General features: G+C 40.6%; 1 protein-coding gene across 1 annotated transcript; it reads left to right on the forward strand.

Annotated features, from left to right (window-relative positions):
- Positions 1 to 5,700: 5,700 nt before the first annotated feature.
- On the forward strand, positions 5,701 to 25,213 carry il6st (interleukin 6 cytokine family signal transduce). The gene is made up of 16 exons (XM_054612150.1): positions 5,701 to 6,019; positions 6,433 to 6,514; positions 8,503 to 8,811; positions 9,260 to 9,407; positions 10,236 to 10,393; positions 10,504 to 10,658; positions 11,332 to 11,494; positions 12,456 to 12,535; positions 14,363 to 14,609; positions 15,798 to 15,968; positions 17,261 to 17,362; positions 19,698 to 19,844; positions 19,966 to 20,106; positions 21,049 to 21,145; positions 21,476 to 21,557; positions 21,858 to 25,213. Exons 1-16 carry the CDS (start codon positions 5,840 to 5,842, stop codon positions 22,455 to 22,457), a joined length of 2,862 nt encoding a protein of 953 aa, XP_054468125.1. The 5' UTR covers positions 5,701 to 5,839; the 3' UTR covers positions 22,458 to 25,213.
- The last annotated feature ends 1,138 nt before the right edge of the window (positions 25,214 to 26,351 follow it).

A 26,351-nucleotide genomic window follows, 5' to 3' on the forward strand; every position in this document is an offset into this window, starting at 1 on the left:
CTCCAGATTCCTGCCACTGTCTAAAGACATGCTGCTCAGGTCAATTGGTGGCTCTGAATTGCCCGTAGATGTGAATGGTTGTCTGTGTCTATGTTTAAGGCATGTGATAGTCCGGAGACCTGTCTGAACCCTGCCTTGATCCAATGTCAGCTGGGATTGGTTCCAGCCCTCCCGCTACCCTGGATGGGATAAGGGGTTACCGGCGGATGGATTTATTATTATTATTGGATTTATTATTTTTACATGATGGGAACTTGATATGGTGTAAAGAAGAATGGGACAGCACTTTGCTGCGACATATCACCTTAATATGACAACGTAAAAAATGATGACAATTATGGTTTTACTCCTTATTTGAACGTCTTCCAGGCCCTTCCAGGCCCAAAGTAAAGGGTAAGTTTGATGAATAAAGCTTTGTAATGAAGCTTAGTGGAAGTTCATTCAGGAAGACTATCTTTACGCTCCTTTTCATTCATAATCTCTCAGTCTCTCTCTCCCTGTGACTATTCATAGTTTTCAGTCATGTGACATGCGCAGCGACCTGGAGGGCAAAAGAATGGGCCAACATGACGGTTAGCGCTGGACTCTCCATAGAGACGCAGCACAAGCCGGTCAATTTTCCTCCTGTTTCAATCCACGAATGTTTGAAATACCTCCCAACTGAAGATATCAGATCAAACTGTATGTTTTGAGCACTTGCGATCTATAGACAGCACCTGTCGCCGTATTTCAGTCACTAAAATCCGCCACGTCCCTGCCAGAGCTTCCCTTTGGCGACGTTTACATCTATCTTGTGGATAAAACTTCACCTTACTGTCGCCAGTATGAAAGCGTACAATAGTGTTTACAACTCCTATTTTAGCGACGATGATAAAACCAATTCATATGAAGGCAAGGCCTGTTACTGTGGGGAGCCTGTCCTGCATAATGACGACGGACCGGAGTGTAAATCATGAATCTGTAAAAGACGTACATTCACAATAGTTGTTTAAAGCTTGACGCCACACATTATAAAATATAAAGCTGTAAAGGCAACAACTGTATACAGACAGTTTAACAAAAGAGTGATAACAGAAAAAAACTGCACACAGTATACGTTTGAAGAGGTTTATTCAACACAGGACACACACTTTCTGACATATATACATGCATATTTTCAGCAGATATGATGGCTGATAATTACCTGCTTCGCATGGCCAGTACTGATAAGATAAACGGTAATTTTACATTCCTGCATTTTAAAAATAAGTGGACATAACCTATAGCTTATGCACACCTTCTGGTAAGAAAGGCTCAGATGTAATGAGAAAAGATCAATGATTTAATATTCCAAGGCTCCAACCGACATCATTGTCGATTATTTCCTTGATTTATCAATTACTTGTCTGGTTTAAAACATGTAAGAAATGGTAAAATGTCGATTTCTTTCTCTCTTTATCCTCTTCTTGGTGGCTGATGTGTGTGAGGAGACGGCAGAGACCCAATTAGATGTACCTCAGCTTATCTCAGCTAAGATGTACATGAGAAAGGGTTTAGCAGTTTCCATTGTAAAAACGTATGATTTTGCTTAGAGTACTTTTGTGTGCTTTCATTTGGTACTGCATTGACATTCGCCATGTTAAGCCTCTATGTATTTACAGTTTGATTGCCGTCATTCAATTTCCTATTATATGTTATCTTCCTGCTACAACAAGTTTGTTTTCAAATTAAGCCATCAAAATACTGCTGAAAGGTATTAGTAAAGCTTCTATTTCTGTTCCTGACCGTAGACAGCCTATTACTCTTCCTATTTTGCACAAACTCAGAGCAGGTGTTTTTTCCCCTTACGTTGATGCTTTGCTCAGATGTGGCGAATTTACAACATCTTCTAAATCCTTCAACCGCAATAGTGACATCACATTTTTCGATCTGGCCTTTCATCCTAGTCATTATAATTTACGTCTTAAACATTTCAAATGCAGAGGTGCGTGCTCTGTAATTAATAATCTCTTTTAAATAATCTCTTTTAAATCACTTCTTAAAACACATTTTTATAGATTGGCTTTTATGTGATGTCGTTGTTTTATTGGTTCATTTTCATTTGGTCTTGGTATTTTATCTTATATTTGTTTACTATATTTTACCATTATCACTTGATTTTATTTATTTCATTATTTTATTTATTTTATTATTTTATTTATTTTTTTATTTTATTTTATTTATTTTATTTATTTTATTTATTTTATTTATTATTTATTTTAATTGTTTATTTGATTGTCACTTGTTATTTCATTTTGTTTCTTATGCACTGTCTTGCTGGCAGGTCTGTCAAAGCACTTTGTAAACCTTGTTTTTAAAAGGTGCTATATAAATAAAGTTATTATTATTATTATTATTATTATTATTATTAATTGTGGCTCGTACAGACTCCTTTTTGCCCTTTTTAATCCATGATTAACTACCTACATTTAAGACCCCCAACTTGCTCTACTTCTCCTTTATTTCTTAACCCAGGTAATCTTCCTTTATCTAAAGCATGGTTTAACTATCATTTCGAGGTAATCCTCACTAGAATCAATTGAACACCTCAGCATTACTCAGGGCATTCTTTAGGAATAGGGGCTGCTACTTTGGCTGCAAACCAAAGGCATCTTATCTACATCCCTGCAACAAATGGGAAGTTGGTCATCCTCTGCCTTCATCTCCTACATCTGGCTTAATCTCAATACAATACTCGTAAATCAAACATCATTACAGCCTATCCCATTTTGCAGTCTTAAATTACCTTATGTTGCGGTCTAACGTGACCCCAATTATTTTGTTCTGCGGTCTAACTTGAACCCAACTATTCTGTTCTGCGGACAAACATGACCCTTATCTATTGTTCAGATCTCACCATACTTTACTGTGTTCTATCTAGACCCACACTATCCTGTCCTGGGGTCTATCTAGACCTCCACTATTCTGTTCTGCGGTCCAAAGAGACCCTACCCTATCCTTTGCGATGGCTAACTTGACCCCTCTTAGCTCTGGTTTAAAGTCAACCGTTTAACGTTCTCATGAAATCTCACCCAAACAAGTTCTATCCATAAACTTTCTTTTATTAATAGTTTTCTGTCTGATAAGGTATTCATTTTATATATTCATATAAAATAATTTTCTCTTTTGGGGGGATTATGCCTATCTGACCTCAGCATCACTACCCCTCTGTTATACTACTTCACAATGGAGTCCAATCGCCAAAGACTTTACACTGTACACATACACTTTACACATTTCTTATTAATGTGTAATAAATTATTGTTCATTCTGATGAAGTCTCTTCTGATTGAAATGAAGCTTAGCAGAAGTTCAGTCAGGAAGACTCTCTTTACTCTCCTTTTCATTCATAATCTCTCAGTCTCTCTAACCCTGTGTCTACTCTATCAGCTGATTGTGGGCGGTCACTTTAAATTAATCAACCAGATTATGCACAGTTTCCTTTAGCCAACCACAGCGTTGCTGTCAAACTTTAAAATGTTCTCTCTGCTGCTGTCAGTCGTCATTTCAGCACAATCAGAGGTGACCTTCCTCTACCCCAGACACCTCCAGTGCATCAGTCATCTTCCTCATGCATCATAGGATTGCAGCAACTCCCTTCATGACCACCACCACCACCTTCATGTGTTGCGACATTTCTGTTTCTGTGCTCTTTGTTTACCTTTTTTTTTACAATTCCATGCTTACATTGGTTACCATGTGTTTAAACTCACATTGCTATGAATTGTGGGTAATTCCCTTGGGCAAAGTCTGCAAAAATGCGGACTTATGTAAAGTGTTCATAAAGGGCTCAAAACGTCTGTCAGAGAGCCCTCAAACACTTGATGATGTGACAGTAGGACAGCCCTAAACTCTCACGGACTATACAGGAGCCCACCTCAAAATCCAGGAGTATGTAGGTTTATGGGGAGTTTAGGGCTGTCCCATGGTCAAATCTTTGGGTGTTTTAGGTCTGGATCGCAGACAATTTGAGCACCTCTTAAAATGTTTCAATAAGTCTGCATTTCAGCAGATTTATGGAAACATTTAACATTCATAGTGTTGTGTCTGGCTTAACAGGATAAGAAAAACAAAAAGGTTTACAAAGAGGACGGCACATGGATGTTGTTAGTGGGTCCCAACTTACCTTGTTCAGTAAAAGTGTCTGAAGCAAATTCCTTAAGCACAAGCAGCTAAGGGGTAGTGAACATCTGGAATGTAAGGAATATAAACTCTTGATCTGTTGAGCTCCAAGGGTTCCAGAGACTGGCCACTCTCTCTGCTGTTGACCCTGGGAGTTTGAGAGCAAATAGATGTTGTGTATATGTTAGTCGAGGGGTGGTAGAGGACAAGGTTGCCTTGTGGATTATGTAGTTAGACAGCCACATGCAACGATCCTTCGGGGAACAACTAACAGTGTCTACAATGGTCTTCCTTGATGATGTGATTGGGTTCACCAGGAAATTTTCAGATCATTTGGACCATCTGGAGTTAGTGCTCAAAGCCCTGGGACGCTATGGCCTCAGTCTCCATACAGAGAAATGCCAGCTTTTCCTGGAAGAGGTGAAGTTTTTGGGACATGTGGTTAGCAGCCACAGGGTCTCGACCCAACCCAGGGTCAGATGTTGCAGATTGTCAGCACCCCAGCACTGTAAGGCAAGTCCAAGCATTCCTCAGTTTTGTGGTGTGTTATAAGCGTTTCAATCGAAAATATTGTAAAAACTGCTAAACCCCTTAACAAACTCCTAGCGGGCACCGGTAGCAGCCTAGGGCGACTCTCGACCCTCTTCAGTGGACTCAGTGTGAAGTGGCCCTCCTGCAGCTCAAGCGAGAGCCTCCATCTTGGCATGTACTGATACACGCTCCCATATATTGTCTGCACTGATGCCAGTAATTGTGGGCTTGGTGCTTTCTTGGCCTAGTGACAAGCCGGCATTGAACAGGTTTTTGCATATGCTAGCAGGAGCTTTAAACCACACCAACGTTTCAATGGCAACTACAGTTCCTTTAAATTAGAACTCCTTACTATGAAGTGTAGAAACAGAGAAATTCAAATACTTTCTGTGTCCATTGTGCCCCCAACTGTTAAGCTGGGGGCCATAGAACAAGGATGGTTTACACAGAAAGCCAACTTTTTTTATACCGTAAATCATTGCGCTGAGAAAGACAACACTGACACTGATTTTCTCTCTAGATTCCCTACTGCTCCCTACTTTTTATAACCTCTGCCTTGTGTAAAAGCCTATTTTTTGAGTGTTGTTTGACATATCTTTGTTCTTTCTACCAATTTGGGTTGTTGTAAGCTTTTTGAAATGTTTCACATTTAATAATATAACCTGCTACATTGTGTTTTTATTGTAGGACTGGCTATTGTGTCTCCGTTAGAGAATAAATAATACTTTATCTGCTTGCTGAGTTGGCACTCACATGCAGCCTGTTAGGCCTCAATACTCTGCCGTTGGACATTAAAGTCTTTACAACGAATCATCAATCAGATTTTAAGGATAAGGCAAGCACAGTTAAATGGTCACCTCGAAGTCAATGTTCACGAACATTTATAGGCACGTGCGTTCTTTTAAGCAAGAGGGGCGGAGACATACTGGAAAACATCAGGGTGGTGGGGGGGGGTTTCCTGTCCTCGGAGACAGGAAAACCGGAAACCAGCGATTCGCCAGAAACGTTTGACGGACAATTTAACGGACGAATCAGCAAACAGTATGTCTTCACTGAGCCTCTGAGCAGATCACTAAACGTTCACTAGCACGCCAAAGGGCTCAGCAGTGAAGAGGAGGGTCCATCAGTATGTTGTCAGATCTGGAGAGCGTTGAGCCGCACACCCAAAATGTTGCGACACAAGTTTCTCTTGACGGGAAGTGGGCGGTCCTACCACGGAACCACTGACTCCGACGTGACGGAAAATACAGTAAAACTCTTGTTTTCACGATGGTTAGATTTGCGCACTATATACATATGTAATCAATGTAGCAGAGTTCGCACGGGGACCATCGTTGTAGCCCGTTTGGTAAGTGATAACGTTTGACTGCGGAAACAATATGGCGTCAACAAGGATGGAAAACTGTGAGCTCTCAGTGCTTATGTAATTATTGAATTCTCAGGACCTTGGCTAACATGTTACACGACGTGGGTTGTTGGAATCACGCTAACCTAGCATGTTTTTTTAAGAACAGCCCACGTTATTAACTATTACCTATTCACCTAACACCGTAGTACATCCTTAGCTAGCGTTAGCGTTAGTTCGAGTATCTTAGCAAAGTGAACGCAGAGAAGATGAGACGCACATATGTGACGTTACTCAATGACTAGCTAGTTACTGAGACTAGGTGGTCAAGTTTTGGGTTTGTTGCCTTTGTATTGAGACGCAACTGACGCTAACGGTACTTTCTCCGGTCTCATGTTCTCTGTCTGTATTCCTAGCTAACCATCGCCATGGTGTCTGCGAGAGCGCTCCAGCTGTTGGCGTTAGCCTGCATTGCCTCTGCTCTACCTGCTGGAGCTGGTCAGTACCCTTTTCCATTCCAAGTCCTGGTACTGTTTGTCTTTCAGCGGAACATAGACGCCGAACACAATGTCACGTGGGAGTTCTCTGTTGCTGTTTGCTTGTGAAATGTCACATCTGCGACTACCCTGCAGTGGACACAATAACGTTTCCATTAACACTTTCAAAACGATGTGCAGTGTCAGATGTCACAGCAGGAAACATGGCTGCATTTCATTTAGATGCTTGAACTGAAGGGCTCTTGTGTTATGCACACATGTCACATTAACCATTGTTGGTACTGTTAGTTTCATCTGTGTTTTTCCTGCTATGACAAGTCAGTATGTCTGCCGTGAAAATACGTATAACCTACCTGCTTCTTAAAGCAAACCTGTGGAGAAAACAAACACAGTTATGCTTCCATTTATTATTCTCTCACCAAGGCACATAATGTTTATCATTGAGGCCTAACAAAGGCAATGGAGGTTAAGTTCCCTTCTTGGCTGCCCTAGTCCAGGGCGTAACAATGGTTTGAAAATTGGTTGGGTTGTTGTGGGGGCTTCTAGTCAAGTCCTCCTCTGGGAAAAAAATATGGGAATACCATTTTTTGCATTTCTACACACTTTTCTCATATTCCCAACTATTTAAAAAAAGCAACCCATTATGATTAAGATTGCTATCCTGTTTACTTCAAGCATTTTCCAAGAAAAGTGGTAAATACACATGAGAAAAGGTCTCTGCATGTTTAACCCTTAACCCCACTGAATGTCACATGGTGTTGTACTCAGTTAGAGATAAAAGCTACATACGAGCTGGTCTGGTAGGTCTATGATCCAACATTATTTATTATTTATCAAGATCACTGCAATGTCTGCTAGCTTATGTTAAAGTCCAGTGTCGAGTACTCTTTGATATGGGCAGTACATTATGAATATACCTTCTCACTTTACTGTACCTGGAAATACATAACATTTCATAACTCCCGTTTATTTTTTTATTAAAAAAATGAGAAACATCTCATAGCCGCGATCCCATGTTAATTTATGGGGCAAAAAAAGGAATTTTGAAAAAAGTGACCCCCCTTACCCTGTTGGATGCCTGGTCACGTGACCTTCGCCCTGCAGGTTGTAGGTGCTCCTTAAGAGTCTACTGAGCTGATGTGCATGAAGTGTCACAATCTGAAAAATGTGTTGTTCCCCTAGGTTGAGTTTGATTCAATTCAATTAAATTCAGTTTATTTTGTATAGCCCAAATTTACAAATTTGCCTCAGAGGGCTTTACAATCTGTACACATGCGACATCCTCTGTCCCGGAACCCTCACATCAGCACAGGAAAAACTCCCCTAAAAAAACCTTTAACAGGGAGAAAAAAAGAAAGGAAGAAACCTATGGGAGAACGACAGAGGAGGGATCCTTCTCCCAGGATGGACAGAATGCAATAGATGTCATGTGTACAGAATGAACAACATAACAGAGATACAACACATTCAATGTATATTACATAAATTATTCATATAATCACAGTAGTAAGCAGAATAACGAAGGGAAAAAAAATGAAGACTACTTATAATAAAAGCAGCAATGACTATAGTAGAATTAAGATAATGATATAGGGAATAGTATTAGTAATGTGACTAATAATAATAATAATCGAAGTAGCAGTGGGTGTCAGCCAGGTCACAGCAGGAGGCACGACCACGGTCCAGGTACCACAACGATTCGTGGAAACCTGCGAGGCGAGAAAGCAAAAAGGGCTTCAGGGTAGAAGCAAAGCCAATAAGCGTAATGGTACAGGGAATAATAATAGCAATGTGACTAATAATAATAATGGTAGTAGCAGTGGGTTTCAGCAGCACGACCACAGTCCAGGTACAGCCACTATTTATGGACAAATGCTTGATCACAAACATTGAATTGTTTCTGTTTGTCTTCAGGAGATAGGTAACAGGCGTTACCTTTTTCTTAATTTGACACTGCTTTCTGATAGCCTTACTGTCCTTCACCTTCAGAAATCAACAACTATTTGGTGATAGCCCCACAGTCTCCGTTGCTAGAGATTGGGACTAACTTCACGGCTACATGCATGATCATCAACACAGCCGAAGTGACAGCAGATGACCTCTACTGGAATCTGTCTCAGACTACTGTACCAAAAGAACAGTACACCAAGATCAACGAATCCGCTCTCAGCGTCACCATCCCCATCACCATCACCAGTGAAAATCCTCAATGGTTGTATTGCTTCTGCAAGAAAAAGTCGCCCTATTTGGCCCTGAACGAAGGCAAATTTATACACGGGATTTCCTTAACGAAAGGCTGTAAGTTTGTGTTGTAAAACCTGTAGCTGTTTTCTAAGCGCCTGTAATAAATGCTTCTATGTTTGGTAATTAATTTATATTAGTCATGATCACCTTTGACTACAGACAGTTTTTAGAACTATAAATGAGGGCAGGTATTACTCAAACTGTCTGATGTTAGCATCTTTGAAAACTGGCAGACCTACATCCTGTTTTAGATTTGACCAAATTTGACTTTCTGTGGCTAAGGAATAATGTAGGCTAAACTTGAGTTCAAAAGCAACCTGGACAAATAAAAGACAAACTTCTTAGTTACTAAACATGTATTTGACCCTCACTCTCATCTTTTAGTTGTTCTCAAATACATTAATACCCATGTCATTAAAATAGGTACACATGTAGTTTTGTATATATAGAAAACTATCTCTTAATCAAATAAGTTTCTGTGTGTTGTTTGTCTCAAAATCAGATCGTCCGAGGAAGCCTGAGAATCTGTCCTGTCAGGCCGTTCAGGAGAAGACGTACATCTCTAAAACCATGACGTGTTGGTGGGACCCAGTAGGACTTCAAACCGCAGAAGTCCCTACAACATATACACTTCATGTTGCAATGAACTCGTGAGTACGCACCTAGAAGTTTCTATGTCTCCGTGGCCGAGGGCATGATGTTTTTTTAGGCTGTCTATCTGTCCGGTCCATTCTCATGAACGGGATATCTCAGGAACGACTGAAGGGAATTTCCTCCTGGACTGAAGGATGATTAATGATAATATTTTGTTTGACATAATTCTGCTCATAAAATAAATATAAGGGGAACACTGAGACGTTTTAAAATGTCCCTTCACTCAGTCTGTTAATCCTGCTTGCCCTGCCTGGTAATAGGCATTTTCCACAATCTGTGCAACAGTGATGTACCGAATCACTATAGCACCATGCTACATTTGAGCTGTGGGCTGAGGTCTCAAGTATTACAAACGGCCCCATTCACCTGTGAACCCATAGAGGCTGCAGCTATGTTTTTCCTCCTTCCAAAATCAAGTGTGGAACGTGTTAAGGGATCATTATTCGGCTTGAAAAAGGATGTGATGTCATAAATGATCGAACTCTGACGATAATTGTCAGTCAAGGCACAGAGATTATTCAACTACAAGGTTAATTTTACATTCAATCAGTGCTGCAGCCAGTGAGAGAACTGACTCCACTGCTATTATTTCAAGCTATTACTTTTGCTCTTCATCAACCGACAGATGAAGCCAGCAGTGTTAGAGATTTCATATCTTGGATGGGCATATATTTGTGTGTTAAAGTGAGGGGTAAATAAAAATTAAATAAATAAACAAAGTATCGCGAAAAGTGTTAAGATTGGAAGAATTCCATTTGTATGTATCGTTGTTTAGGCCTTGCTGTTGCGTTCCTCTAAATGGTATTCAAATCTTTTGTCAACAGTCCCCAGGCCTATAATGTGTCGACCAATAACAACAGTACCCAAGTGGATTTTGCGGAAACTTTCCCCAATCATATGCTACTGGAGATCTGGGTGGAGGCACACAATAAACTGGGGAAAATACAGTCTGAGCATCTGAAAGAAGATGCCGGCTGGTTTGGTGAGTTTGCATCTTCATGTCTGCTTGTTGGGATCTAGTCTGGTCTAGAACCTGTACTCACCAGTCACACCACTGAAATGCTGAAAGCTTGTTGTGTCTTTTTGCTACAGTGAAAACAAACCCTCCATCAGATGTCAAAGTAATTTCAGAGAACAATTTCCCCAAATCCCTTCTGATGAACTGGACTCATCCTATTGCTTATGTATATGTGATGTTAACATATAAAATAAGATTCTGCCCAAATGGATCTGAAAATTGGACTTATGTAAGTATGTTTTTCTTATTCTACCACTCACAGTAATAAAAAAAAATCAGTGGTAGAACTAATGAGATTGATTTAAAACCAAACTAAAAAAGCAGGCTGTTCCAATTAAGTTTCCCAGTTTGAGCAGTGAGCCAGCTTGCACAATAGCATGCGCATGTGTGTCTCTATATGTATATATGTATATATATATATATATATATGTGTGTGTGTGTGTGTGTGTATATATATATATATATATATATATATATGTGTGTGTGTGTGTGTGTGTGTATATGTATATATATATGTGTGTGTGTGTGTGTGTGTGTGTGTGTGTGTGTGTGTGTTTATATATACAGATGTATGTGTGTATATAAACATAACATATATAAATGTCTCTTTGTGTATATGTGTGTGTGTGTACATATATGTGTGTATGTCTTATGCTTCTGTTGTAATCTCTGATCAATCTCTGGCACAAGAATTTCATTATAGTCCTTAATAAAGTCATCTTATCATAAGGACAACAACTTTAATGTCAATGTATTCATGTGTCTTTTCTGCTTTTGCCAGTTTCATAGTTTTGTGTTATTTTCTACGTGTGGATGCCTGGTCAACTGCCAAGTTTGCTGTTTGTCTTTTCAAATTATTAGTTGACCAATAGAATAAAAGAGTTGTGTTTAATGTCCTTTAGGTACCTCTTGTTGACACTGACAAGGACATACAGTCCTTCAGACTCCAGAACCTTCGGCCAGACACAGTGTATGTCACTCAGGTGTGCTGCAAAAACGGTAGGGAGGGTCATGGTTACTGGAGCAACTGGAGTAACAACGCTACCCAGAGAACACCGGAGGACCGTGAGTTTTATGACATGGCAAATCAGTGTACTTCGACTAAGTAAAAGTGGTTGACCACCAAATACAACATGGTGTTCAGTGACAATTGAAGAACTTCAGATAAATGTATTGTCTAATATCTGTTTTATAGCTGTATTTCCAGTCACATATTCTTTAATGAAGTATTTCAGCTGTATGGAAATGGCGAAATGCTTTTAAATTCCTTGATTCCGGAAAAGTTTTTTCGCTCGCTTGAGGTAGTTGCGGGCGAGGTGCAGTGGTGTAGTGGATAGGTCTGTGGCCTCCCACAAGAGGGGCTGGGGTTCGATCCTGGGCTGGCTGGTCCTTTTGAATGTTCTCCCCATTTCAGCTGGGCTTTTCTCTGGCATGGTAATTGAGGAGTAAATGTGAGCGTCTCAGTGTATCAGCCCTGCATTTTATTGCGACCTGTCTGAGGTGCAGGGCTCTGCTGTCTGCACCGCGTTTCTATGAATCCTACTGCTCTTCCCAGCAAGACCCGTGCTGCGCAGCATTCAAGTGCTAGATTTGGGCCTTAATTGCATTTCTTTTTTGAAACATTTCAAAAGTTTGTTTGAAATTTGCTTGACAATTGAATGGAAACACGGCTAATATGAATCCTTGTGACTAAGTCCTGAGACCCTACTTGCTCTCAGTCAGTACTTAAAGCACTGACATCAGTGTCTGGTGAAGATTTGCACTGTTCAAAGTAAGCTCCAAATATGGTTTTACTGCCACAATGTGCAGCTTGGTGAACACAATTTGTGCAAATTTTCAAGCTGCCTCATTGATCACTAACCGGTATGATGACAAAAATATTTAAAATGCAAATTTACAGTGGTGAAAGATTTGCTGAACCGTGAATCTGCCCACTCTGTTAACATGTAGATTTGTAAGATTTTGTGTTGTTTTGGTGAATGAAATATTAAAGTTTTAGTTTCTTTTTTTTTCTTCTTTGTCCTAGGACCAGGTAAACCGGATTTATGGAGAACCATTGCTGAGGGTGACCGTATAAATGAACGACAAGTGAAGTTTATTAGTAAGGTAAATACCCACATCACATTCAAATTAATCTCCCCAAAACTGTCACACCTTATAATACAAAAAGTGCTGTTTGACGCAACATTTCAGCAAGACAGCCGTACCTGGCCCGGCGTAATGTTTTTATCAAACAAGATTTACTGCAGGTTATAGTAGGGTCACATTAGAGTCTATGAATTTACTAAAATGGAAGATCATTGATATTGTACATAATAGTATTTCATAAATTTGGCACAATTTTCACCGTTTTTGTAAATGTGGCTCAAAAGATCAGATCATATCCACTGTACTCCTCATCAGTACAGGGATGCAGTAGGAAGGGTTTGTGCGCTCATAAAAAAAGCCTGAAAGAGTCAATCACATGTTAGAGCAGCCTTCTGATCACTCAGGCGTGATCACAAGTGCTCTCAGACTCAGTACTGTAATATCTTGCACTAAATACAGATTATGTGGAAAGCGCTGTAGAGCCTCACTGTGGATTAATCATGTTACACTGCTGCCACTGCGGATCCGATGTCTGAAAGAGTTTGAGAAGTGTCTTGCATGTTTAAAGTGACAGCTGCCAACACTGCAATGCCTTGTTTTCTGTCCCTACACACGTTAAATACAGCTTTGGAGTTGTAGGGAGGTGTATGTTCTCCCCTTTGATGAAGCTAAGCTAGGAGTGTCCCTCTGCTGTCAACCTGAACCATTAGAGGTCGATGTCTAACCTCAACCATTGGAGGTCAATGTCTAACCTCAACCATTAGAAGTCGATGTCTAACCTCAACTATTGGAGGTCAATGTCTAATCTTAACCATTAAAAGTCACTCTCTAACCTGAACCATTAGAGGCCATTGTCTAACCTTAACCATTATAGGTCACTGTCTAACCTGAACCATTAGAGGGCGATGTGTATCCTTAACCATTGGAGGTCACTGTCTAAACTTAATTATTAGAGGCCAATGTCTAACATTAACCACAATAGGCCAATGTCTTACCTTAACTCTTAGATGTCAATGTATAACTTCAACCATCTTGAGAGTTTTACCAATTTTGGGGTCTCATCTACCTGTCAGACAGGACAGGTTATGAGTTGCCCCTATACATTACATTACATTACAGTCATTTAGCAGACGCTTTTATCCAAAGCGACTTACAATCAGTAGTATATTACATATCAATATATGTAATATACTACTTAGGATTATAAAACAATTATTATAAAACAACCACACAGCATGTAGTACGAACCGAGAATACAAACTTTATTACTCCATCAATCTGACAAAGATGTGCAGTCTTTGTCAGATTGATGGAGTAATAAAGTTTGCAGTCTGGATCCTTTAGTTCTTGCCTTCACAATAAAAGCCCTAGACATATACACACTACATAACTGTTTACCAGAGGGAAGTCAAATTCTCCCTGCATTTTGCTATATGGAATCATAATTAAATTGAGTATAAATAAAAGTATTTTGCATTTTCATGTTTTTAACACAGCCTGTCTCCGTTCCAATATAGAGCTACTGTCAAAGTTGTTTTACCATAAACTCCACTCACTGTTGATTGAATGTATTTTTAATTCGGAGGACAACAGAGTTCTGTTGAACAAAGGTCTTATTCTTTAAAGGTAGTAAAAGAGAGGTTTGTCATCATTCAAGCGCCTGAATACACAGTGCACAATGGCATCACAATAATAGTCAACCAAAACATTGTTAAAATACACCCAAATGGTTTCTTTGAGATAATTGCATCCCAGTTTCTGAAGACCACACTGTTTCTGCAGCAGTTTTATTCTGAGTTTATGCAGAAAGGTAACATGCAGTGTGTTTTTTTTTTTTTCTGCCAGGATCCTGTATTTGCCAATGGGAGGATAAGAAGATTCAACATAATGATTCAACACCAAAAGGATAAAGTGAAGAATGGGAGTTTGGAGTGGGGAAGTTTCTCAGTCAACAAGTCGGACAGCGGCTCTATCACCGACCTTAAACAGATTCACCTGGCTGACAAGAAATCTGTGAAAGTGTACGTCAACGCTGTCAATTCTGTGGGGATCTCTGATAATGCAACGTTGGTCATCTTAGAAAAAGCACACGGTAGGTGTCCCCGGTGAAACTCTAGAGGCACACTTACAATGTTTAATCTAAACCGCTGCATGTTTTATTTTCAGTGCTGCAACGCCAAACACCACTGGCATATGTACGTAAAGCAGTTTTTTTTGTGTTTTAATTTATCAACCTCTCCGTCCAGCGGGTTAGTTTTTATCTGAGTTCTTGAGGAGCTACTGATTAGTGAACATTAATGTATTTTCTTTGATCTCTCTGTAAATGCTGATCACGTGTGTTTTAAACAAACATTGCGTCCCTGCATTTTTGCAAAAGGTTTCTGATCAACAAAGTACAGTTGATCAGTTCTCAATGCACTTTTTTTGTGATATTAACACGATTCTTAATGATGGTGAATTTTTTAATGCAGTCTTTTAATGAGTATTGCTCCACGTTGCTGGACAAATTTGCACCTTTTTAAGGATAGGACTAGGGCTTTCTAGTAGTTCTCCGTGGATTACAGATGCTGTCTGCTCCCTGAGACGAAAGTGACCCAGGACAGAGCAGCCATTGAAAGCCACGGGGCTATAACTGCATCTCATATATCTCAAAGATCACCTTGGTTCTTTTAATGCTGTATTATAGAATGCTTGGACCTTCCTCAAAAATAAATTCTAAGATTCGACAAGATTAATACAATTGTTTCAAAACTACCTTAGATCCAGCTTTGCCCATGAACTCAAAAATCTTCGATAAAGGTTGTGGCCAACCAACTTACTGCTGCACTTGAGAGGCACAAAATGTATGATAAGTTCCAGTCAGGGAAACAGCACTCTATTAAACTGCTCTTCTGAGGGTTTCTAATAATATCTTAATATTTTCTGATGCAGGCGATTGCTCTGTGTGAGTATATCTTGAACTCAGTTCTGCATTTAAAACACTGTACGCCATAACATCCAGATTTAGAGGCTTTGTGATTCACTTTTCAAGACTGTAGTCCGCTGCTGCGTCTTGTCTTATCCTGTACACACAGACACATGCTGCTGCACAACATAGCTAATAATAACATTTGCTGAGTGTTGTGAAGGCTCAAAGTAAAAAAGTGATATTGTGTGTGTGTGTGTGTGTGTGTGTGTGTGTGTGTGTGTGTGTGTGTGTGTGTGTGTGTGTGTGTGTGTGTGTGTGTGTGTGTGTGTGTGTGTGTGTGTGTGTGTGTGTGTGTGTGTGTGTGTGTGTCAGAGCTCGCCCCAGTTGGAGAGCTGAAGGTGTGGCCCCATGCAGGCCAGCTGTGGTTAAAGTGGAAACCCCCCAACAGCACAGCTCTGTCAGAGTACGTGGTGGAGTGGGTCAATGGTGAGCAGACAGACTGGCAGAGGGAAAACAAACACAAGAATATCACTGCCATTAAAGGTAATCCCTTATCCTTTGCAACATGCCAAGTGATATTTCATTCAAAAATATGTCCTCATGGAGAATGAAATACTCACTGTCTGTACAAGTGGTTGTAAAAAGTTGTGTAGTTCCATCATGGACTGGTCAGATTGGATGTACACAGTTGCAATACACTCCAATAATAAGCTGTCATGAGTTTCAGCCAGCCCATTCATAGAAACACAAACCATTTTTTGATCATCATTCATGATAAAGTGAGTTAACCATATCAGGGAATGAAAATGTAATCACTTAGTGATGATGCCTTGAATCAAGCTCTTTTAGAGAGGAACTAACCGTTTGAGACATGCCCATGTACCTTAATAGAAAACACCAGTGATTTAGCTGAGACACACTGGATCCGTCTAGATGTGGGAACATGCCAACAATGAGTTTATTTGTGGCCTTAGGTTGCCATCAGTGGCAACAGATTTTTAAGTAAAAGAAAACAGGGAAGGTGAACAGCAAAAGGTGCCAACTGAAATAAATACATTTTTATTTAGTTGCATTAGGGATGTTTAAATATGGCTGTTGCATTCAGATTTGGAGCCAAACACCATGCTGGTGCATTTACCTGCGTCTGTTAAAGACAGTGGTGAAGCAGATGAAGTTCTTTGACTGCGGGGTGAGAAGTTTGACTAACCCGTCGACATCAAAAGTCAAAAGTGCCAATTGATTCAACTGAAAAAAATAAATAAAAATGAACACATGTGAAGTCTCCTATAACTGCATAGCATTTTAATTACTCAAAATATAGGGTTACCAAAAATGGCAACCATATTTTCAGTTTTGGCCATCCAAAGCTGATGCTCGGTGGGTTTAAAAGTTAGTGTAGAGCCTTCCTCATGGTGTGTGTGGTCGAGCTGGCCAATATGGTGTCGGGCTGTGAATGATTTCTCCTGCAATGATGGTGAGGCGCACCCGAGTGGTAATGTGGTTAACTTCAGCTTAGAAACCTACTTATGTTGTGTGATCAGGCAACATCAAGTCTGAATTAATGTTCAGCATAGTTATGTAGTTTTTGTGCAGATTGCTGCACTGCATTAGGTCTATGAAAATGTGTACATCCAAGCTGACACAGCTTTTCTCCATGGAAGAACAAACTTCTAACAGCCACCCTTCAAGCCCACAGGGTGTGTCATACTCTAAATCTTGATTTGGGTTGAGTATCACTTAATTAATACTCCACTTTAATCTAAATACATCAGCTTCTAGGGGCTTTACTTTAAACTAACATTTGTTTCAACTCTTGATCTCAATGTAAAATCTAGGCAACCTTGAAAAGTTTGTTTGCTACAACGTATCTGTGTATCCAATATACTCCGGACGGATTGGGAAGCCAGCAATCAGAGCAGCCTTTCTGGAGCAAGGAGGTAAGATAACGCACACGCACACACACACATCAGTGACTCATTGTAAGCAGTACAAAATGAGAGAGAGAAAAAACAACATACTTTGAAGCTGTTAACTTTACAACAACTGTTGTTGTATGTGATTTCTTCTTATCTTTGCATTTACTGGCTCATATTTAAATAAAAAACCTATGTTTAATGACAGTTATTTTCCTATTGTCTTTAACAACTGAATGAATTGTTTTTCATTGTGACATGAATTTTCCATGATGCATTCAAATCTAATGACAACAACACAAAAAAAGGGAAGAGGATTAATGCATTTCAGCCTAGTCCAGCCAATAATACTGTTCATGCACAGCACTGTCATTAGTTCGCATGAGGAGGTGCAGTGGAGATGGAGATGTGTTGTCCCTGCAATACACCTCTTCCCTTCGCTTCTTTTGTTGTGTCTTGAGGAACAACAGGAATATTCATTCCGATTTTCATTGAACATGTTTTTTTCAGTAAATGCATATATAAAACACAAACTTATAAAGTGTATCGTTTTTCACCATATACTTCATGTTTCCATCAATGCAATTTAAATCTTCCATAGCATGCTGCCTGATTAAATTAGTTTTTTTCAAATGGTTAATTATAATCAATTAAATGTTGACTATTGTTGTTAGTTGTTAAGTTTCTGTGTTGTCCTGTCTTATATTTAAAGATGTAATTTTCTTAACTGTAGACATTTGGCCAGTGTGCCAAACTAAAAATGTGTCAAACAAAACCTCTACAGCCAACCTCTGCTGCCAACTCTGCGTATCTAATCTTTTTACTCTAATTTCTTAAGAAATCACAAGCAGACAGACACATCAAATTAAGGCATATCTTCGCCAATTTGAAGATACAAACTCACAACACAACAGCAAGTGTTTCCAGGGGACACTAAAAAGTGATGCACACAAGGTTCGTGACTTATGAAGGTATTAAAGTCTGCCATCCATCATTGTGATTGCATGATTCATATATTATAATAATAAGATAAATGCTTACGCTAGGTTAACTGCAGATATTTGCAATACTATCTTGCAAAGGGCGACTGTGGCTCAGTGGAGAGCAGGATCGTCCTCCAATCATAGGATCGGCGGTACGATACCCATGTCCTTGGGCACTTAACACCAAGTTGCTCCCGAAGGCTGTGCCATCGGTGTGTGAATGTTGTATGAGTTAGACTTAGAGTCCTGATGTGCAGGTGGCACCTTGCATCAGTGTATGAATGGGTGTGAATGGGTGAATGATATGTAGTGTAAAAGCACTTTGAGTGGTCGGAAGACTAGAAAAGCACTGTACAAGTACAGTCCATTTATCTGAATCATGCCATCACAGTGTTAAAATAAACTAATAAAAAATAAACTTTAGGTCATTTTCCAACACAAAAGGCTGACAGCCGACTTTCATAACTCCACAAACTGCAACAAGAAGCTTGTCATAGCCGTGTGCAACACTTACTCGTTTCCCCTGGAAACACTCCTTGCAGCGCTTTTTCATCAATGCTGCACATGTGTCGTCAATATGGTGAAGGTCAAGTTTACTTATTTGCTGGTGTTGTTTCTGTCTGCATTTGTTTCTTCAATGTGAAGTGTGTTGAGCTCTCAGGCCACCGAAGGTAAGCCATTTAGATCTGGTCTTGGATTAGTGCTTGCTATTAGGCTCATCTGAGAACAGCCAGTCCTGCGCATAATCAGTCATGGGCCATCGCAGCTCAATGCATGTCAGTTAGATTTGATCCCGACTAGCTTTGACTTCATGCACGGGTAGGCAAACGAGGGAAAGGCAGTTTTTAGAGCCAGACGATGTAGTTGCTCTCCACAGACTGCAAGATCAAGTTCATGATGGGAAACGTCTGGCTGTCGTCTGATCGAAGAGCTGATTGGCTCTCAGTTTTGACAACAAACACCGCTTTTTGTAGAAAATCAAATATGTAATTGTAATATTTACCACTACATTGTTGGCTATTAGTCGCATGTTGTGCAACGAAGGTTTAATCTAAAAACTAAAACTATGACTAATATCTTGTGTGGTTGATAATAAAGCTTATTATACAACACATTTCTAAACTATGAGAAAAGTGTTTCACATACAGACATAAAAAGAGCAAAGGATAAAATATAATTGCAGATACACGCACATTTCCACATAAATACATATTCACATACTCATATAAATAAATTGCTAATTTCAATTATCAAGTTTTTTTAAAATTTCAATCAGTTCCTCCAGAGATGTTGCCACAAATCCCCAGTATAAAGTCAGGCTATATCTGAATCCTTTTGCATGATTAGCCTACATGTTGTTGCTTTGTTTGTTGCAGCTCCATTGGAAGCCCCCGCTGTTAGATTGAGCGGTAAACCAGGACGTAATGAGGCAGAGCTGGTCTGGAACGAGATCCGCCAAAGCAATCGGCGAGGCTTCATCACAAACTACACCATATTCTACACAAGTGGAACTGTAATACACCGTACGTAGCTCTGACTTGAATGAAACAGCTGTCTATTTAGTTCCAGACCACAAGAATTGTTTTACTGATGGCACTCTAGCGCCACTCTTATTTGCCGATTTCTGTTTTGCTCATTTTTCAGAAATAACCGTGCCAGCTGACACCATCTCATGCACTCTAAAGTCGCTGACAGGCAACACCAAGTACGACACTTGGATCAGAGCCTCAACCATCACCGGCTCAGCCACCAGCTTCAATCACTCATTCACCACTCTGAAATATGGTGAGTGGAAACCATGGTGACCGTGATGAAGGATCCCATGATGTTTCAAAAATGTCTCAAAGCCAATTTCTACTTTTCCATAAAAAGATAAGACTGTGAAACAACATACAAACACACACACAAAGTCAGAGCCAAAGCTCAGTTTGAACATCTAGCATACTGATGCTGCTCATTGATACCTTATTGACACGGCCTGGTTGGCCACTAAATCAAAACATCCTGTTCTGAGAAGAGGCAAAGTTTTATTATGAGACAAAGTAAAAAAGACATTAAGGATTAATTCACAATATGATAAAGAAATTGTTGTAATGCAAGAAATGGTTTTTTTCTGTAGATTGGGTTGGAGTCCTAGGCATGTGTGTAAACAGGATGTAGAGGATCTGTTGAGGTTATGACGGTAGAGTTTTCACACATTTAAATGGAACTCCCTCTCGACCGCCACTGATGCTTTCAGCAGCGGAGAACGCTTTGTTTTGAGTTCTATTCCTTGCTAGACATGCACAAAAAAATGGCGTGAAATCTTATTTAGCTGCAGATAAAGCTGCGACTGTGCTCGCTTGCGCCCGTCGTATTTGTAAATACCCCGCCAACTTGAAAAGTTGCCATTACACTATTTTGCAATCCTAATAATTTCAAGCTGAGGACATTTCCCTTTATGTTTTTTACATTTATCCATTCCTCCAAAACATGATCAAGTTTAGATTTTATCTCAGGCTACTGACTCTGTACTTTAATATGCTACCCACAGCTCCAAATAGTGAATGACTTGTTTCATAAGCGATACATGCACATGGAATAAGGGGGGACTCTGTTCACTCATGTCAATTGGCTCAATTTATTTCCATTTGTTGTGGAGACTCAAGTATGCTGACATGACTCTTTCTCTCTAGCTTGGCTTGTTGGACTGTTGGTAGAATATGGTATTCTCTGTGTTTCCCTCAGCACCAGGAGAGATGGAGGGCATTGTGGTCGGAGTGAGCCTTGGCTTTCTGTTCGTTGTTATCGTGACCATGCTGCTCTGCGTCTACAAAAAGGATGCGTAAGTCCCACCTGAACACCTAAGCTGTTGCTGATGGCAGGCTTTTCATCACACTGGTGTGGTCACTCATTACAGCTGTAAACCCTCCAATCATCAGACGTGGGTCTTTTGAACCGGTCCATCTAGAGCGTACCCCTTAGCCACAGGACTGTCCACAGTTTTTACTATTTACCACAGTTCATAGCAACCAGATAAAAACCTGCTAAACCCCATTGCTCAGATACTTAGTGAATGAAAATGTTTTAAAAGTTCTCATGTTGAATTGTTAGCTCTGGATCCACAGTCCCTAAGCTGACGTATAACCCCCCTTGTTTCCTCCTCTTCCGACAGGATCAAGGAGAATTTTTGGCCTCAGATTCCAAACCCTGGAGAGAGCACTATTGGAAACTGGTCTCCTGATTATCCTTTGAAAGTGAGGACTGCTTTTGAACTGACACACATGAGGGTGACAGCATACAAATCAAAATCCTAAAACAGTCTGACCTGTTGAAGGTTCTCAAACTCTGTGTTGTTTTCCAACCACAGCAGTTACAGTTTCAGGGGTCCTTCTGAGTATTTGCTCAAAAACTGTCCACTTAGGTCCAGTTTCTGGTTCACAAACCAGCTCTTCTGATCTATTTCCAGGCTGACCACTACAGAAACTCTAAGCACAGAAAGTTTGATTAGTCTGATTATAATTAGCCTATTCTTCTTCACTTGTCCTCCTCTACAGGCAGAGACACCAAAGGAGAACTGTCTGTGTGGTGTCAGTGTGCTCGATGTGGATGTGTGCGATGGGAAATGCGTGTTCGAGGAGGACAAGGCCAGCCTCCCCCTGAAGAAGGACAAGTACCTGTCCGAGGAGCACAGCAGCGGCATCGGGGGCTCCTCCTGCATGTCCTCGCCCCGCCAGAGTGTGTCCGACAGCGACGAGGGCGGCGACATGGCCGACACCACGGCCAGCACCGTTCAGTACTCCTCGGTGGTGGCCTCCAACGGCTACAAGGGTCAGACCCCGAACCCCCAACCCCAGCAGGCTATTTTCTCACGGTCCGAGTCAACACAGCCCCTGCTGGACTCTGAGGAGAACCCAGACACGTTGCTGCAGGAGGGCAGCAGACAGTCCCAGCGTTTCCCCCGACGGCCCTGCTCCAAACATGGCATCGGTGACGGCGCCAACCCTGCTGACTTCACGGAGCAGCAGGAGGCGCTGGAGCCTCTGGACTTCTGTCCCCTGGAAGAGGACTGTGAGCAGGCGACACCTACTGACGGCCAGTCAGCGGCTCCGGCCTCCAGCTACATGCCTCAGCTGGGTGGCTACAGGCCACAGTAGGAACGCAGACGGACTGAGATGTGTCATCTATGTGAATGCTTCTGTGCCTTTTGTTAAATAGGCAAATGTTTTGCTTAACTTATCTTAATGAGGTCAATGTTGATTGCACGATGCAATGGCTTTAGAATAATGTTTCCATTCATTCCCTATAAGCCTGGTTACTCACAATGCTGCAGTCTGCCACTGGCTTGGATCTCCATGTAAAAGCGAAGGCTTAATTTACGGCACCAAGGAATACCCCAAAACAGGAAGAGGACAGTGTTTTTCTTACCCTGGTAGCTATCACCACTGACCAAAGATTATCAGGTCAACTAACCGGCGTAGTGGAAATGGCAAACGGAGGATCAACTGAAGTAACTGCGGGAAAAAAATGCAGTGTGTCCTGTGCAATGGGTCGAATCCTCTTTTCCAATAAAAGTAGCTAGCTCCAACGTCACACCAAAACCCCAAGGAAAGAGGCAAATTTGACATAGGGGCCAAATGGCGGAATTACAACCATCCGTATCCGTCATGTGACCCTATGGGAAACCATAGGACTTTTCCCCCCTTGGCTTAGATTGGAATAGAGACTGAATGAACCCCAATTCATTAGGTCCGAGAAGTTTTAAAATGCTTGAATGCAGAGTTATTTTCCTTCCTCTGTTTCTGTGAATGAGAACAAGGCAGGACTGAGGGCTGGAAGGCGGGGCTAAAGGCAACGTTGGCATTCATGCTCTATGGATCAAGTGATGAGGACGATCCACATACTTTCATCTGAATTCTTTGCTCAAAATGTAAACACTTTTTTGCTTCAAGCGCTGCTCAGCAACTTTTAATAGGAAGGAACAGCATGCCAGTTCTCTATAAGTTCATCATTCACTCAAGTCATTTGCATAAAGCTTAAAGTTGGCAGAAGAGCCTGTGATTATTCTGAGCAGCATTGGGATTGAATAATATATATTTTAATATGTCTTGCTTTTTTCCTCCTGAAAGTTGCCAAATTTGTCGCCAGTTGTAATCTGGAAAACGAGCGTTATCTTTGCAACAGCAGCTCAACAATAATAGCATCTGGAAACGCTACAGAGGGATTTGAAAATTTTGTCTATTGCTATGTTAATGTCATAATTTTTTACACGTAACCAAGTATAAATACTTCAGATGCTTTGGGAGAGTTACACTTTAATGGGAATTAGAGCTTGTAGTTTACAACTTTGCACTCACGTACAAAACTTCCACAGCCACATCTTTATAGTTCATAAAACCCCAAACATACTCATACGTATGTTCAGTATATGGCACATGTTGCGTTTGTGAACCACAAGTTTCAGTAGTGCTACAGCAGGCGGATTGAGGATGAAGCTGTCTCTGATTGAGCAGTGTTTTGCTGTAGCGCCCTCATGTGGACGGCTTTACTTCTACAGGGATGTTACAGTTGGTCACCAGAGCATTGTCACTTAAAATACGTTGAGTGTGTACTCTGTCTTTAGTACATTCTCTGCACATGAATGTAATCAAGTAACAAAGATCACGTTGACATGTATGGGCTGTCAGTGCAGGTTCAATACAAAAGTACATTTTAAAAGCCAGTGTGTAGAATTAAGGGGGATCTATTAGCAGAAATGGAAAATAATATTCATAGCTATGTTTTTATTAGTATAAAATCCCCTGAAACAGAGTTGTTGTGTTTTCGTTATAATAAAGGGAGTCCTTCTTATCTACATAAAAAGCAGGTCCTCTTGGCGTCCGCCATGATTAACATCCATGTTTCTACAGGAACCCAGAATGGACAAACCAAACTCTGGCACTAGAAAGGGACAAATAAATTGAAATGTTACCTGAGGGCCACAGTAGTTCTCGATACGTTTGGGAAGGGAGGGGAGTTCAGGACTTCCTGTAAGTCGCTTTGGATAAAAGCGTCTGCTAAATGACTGTAATGTAATGTAATGTAAGTTCAGCTGGATGCAATCAGCAACCTCACCACTAGATGTCACTAAATCCTACACACTGCTCCTTTTAACTGCTTTTGAAAATCAGAAATAGGAAATGGGAAAATTGAATACATATTTGAGCTATGTATAGTTTGGAGCTCACATGGCAATTATTTAGTTTAAGGATCACTCTACTGCTTTATTTGTATATATGGTCCTTAATGAAGCAGAAGGGACTCTCGTTACAGCCGGCAGTGACAGTCTGTGGTCAAACCCTCTCATCACAGTCCGTCAGAGAAAGCATTACCTTTTCATTTCTTCTCATCCTACAATGTTCAAACATAGTATTAAATGTGCTATGGTCCTCTGAGGACGACATGGACCTCATACTGTGCTCTGTTACTTTCTACCAACATCAGTGTACAGCTTCGAGTCATTATTCTTTATTAGCAAACATTCACTGTGACCTGGTCTCAGCAGCCAAAAGGTCTAAATGGCTTCACTGGTCTGTTTTTTTTGGACTGCAGAGAGAAGACATTTTTCATTTCAACATTTATTTGACAGATGTGTAGAAACGGGGGATAGGGACAGAGTTATGACATGCAACAGTGGTCAATAAAAAAAAAAGGAATAAGTTGCTATGTGAAAACTAGGAAAATTGCTGACTGAGTAGTCCGCCCTCGTCGAATGTTATTTACTTTTTTCAAAGCACTATTTCAATGTGAACCGTTGCAGAGGTTATCCATTTCATTACCTACTGACAAGTTTAAGGGTTTCTCTGTTTTGAAACGCTGTAAACGATGATTATGAAATAAATGTTTTAACCAATGTGTCGATGTCAGCCGGTGTTATTGTACTTACGACTGGTAAAATTGTCTGACAAAAGATATAGAAGGATTTTTTCCACCAAGAAAAGGAAAAGAAAGAAGATTCTATCTGTCAAAATGTTGACTTTTGGTGTAGTATCTATTCATTTTCATTCAATTTATTTTGAATCAAAAATGACAATTTTGCCTCAGATGGTTTACACGTGTGATAACTTGACTTAGCATGTGTGTTTTATTTTTATTATGCAACTCGTTTTTTCTTTCTGGCATTAAATAGGCTTTGGTAGTAGTGGGGAAACTGTCACAGTTCTGCTCCCATACACTCCTGTCACTCAGTGGCCGTTTCTCAATATGTGAACTTCTCTGTACTTGTGTCCTCGTGAACTTGTGAAACGTCATCAAGCGCGGCCCAAGTACTGTTCCAATACACAAGTTCGCATCAAGCCAAGTACGGTCCAGATACCCGGAAGTGTCCTCGCTCCGCCCATTATACCGAGGATGCATCGGAGTAGACTTGTGTGGACTTTGGACAGCCAAGTCTCCCAGAATGCATTTCACCAGCAAACAAGAGCCGACAGCGGCGGAGACGGCTCACAACTGTCAGTTATAACTGTCTAAATACTGCTGTTGTTGTGTAACGGAATTTAGTTTTAACATTTTTTTAAGCGAGAATGTAGTTGTTAAGACTTAAAATATGCGGTCGATTTATCAAGATAGAGCCTGTTTGAAAAAAGCGCCGACGTTTGTCGGAGATGAGAGGACCAGAGAGGAGACCGGGCGGTGGTGCTCATGCAGCCCGCTGACAGCAGCCTGATCTCGGCTAGGCTCCTGCAGATGTGCCGCTGGCTCCGGTGTCTCTGTGGTTGTGGTTGCAGATGTAACACAAAACATATACATATATATATATATATATATATACATATACATAATATTTTTATATTTTCTAAATGAAAACGAAAAAAGGTTGTGTTTTATATCATATTTCGTTTTATTGTCAATATATATGACTGAAGATAACCGGAGTAGGCGGGACCGACGAGCTGAGTTGGTGACGTCGTGACGTTGGTGACGTCATCAAGTTCGCTGCTGTTCCAATTGCAAAATGACCGTACTCGTCCTCCCGTCCTCGGGAGTTTGTACTCCCGAGTCGAACTATCCAA

The sequence above is a fragment of the Anoplopoma fimbria genome, chromosome 14 (assembly GCF_027596085.1).
Source record: "Anoplopoma fimbria isolate UVic2021 breed Golden Eagle Sablefish chromosome 14, Afim_UVic_2022, whole genome shotgun sequence".
NCBI lineage: Eukaryota > Metazoa > Chordata > Actinopteri > Perciformes > Anoplopomatidae > Anoplopoma > Anoplopoma fimbria.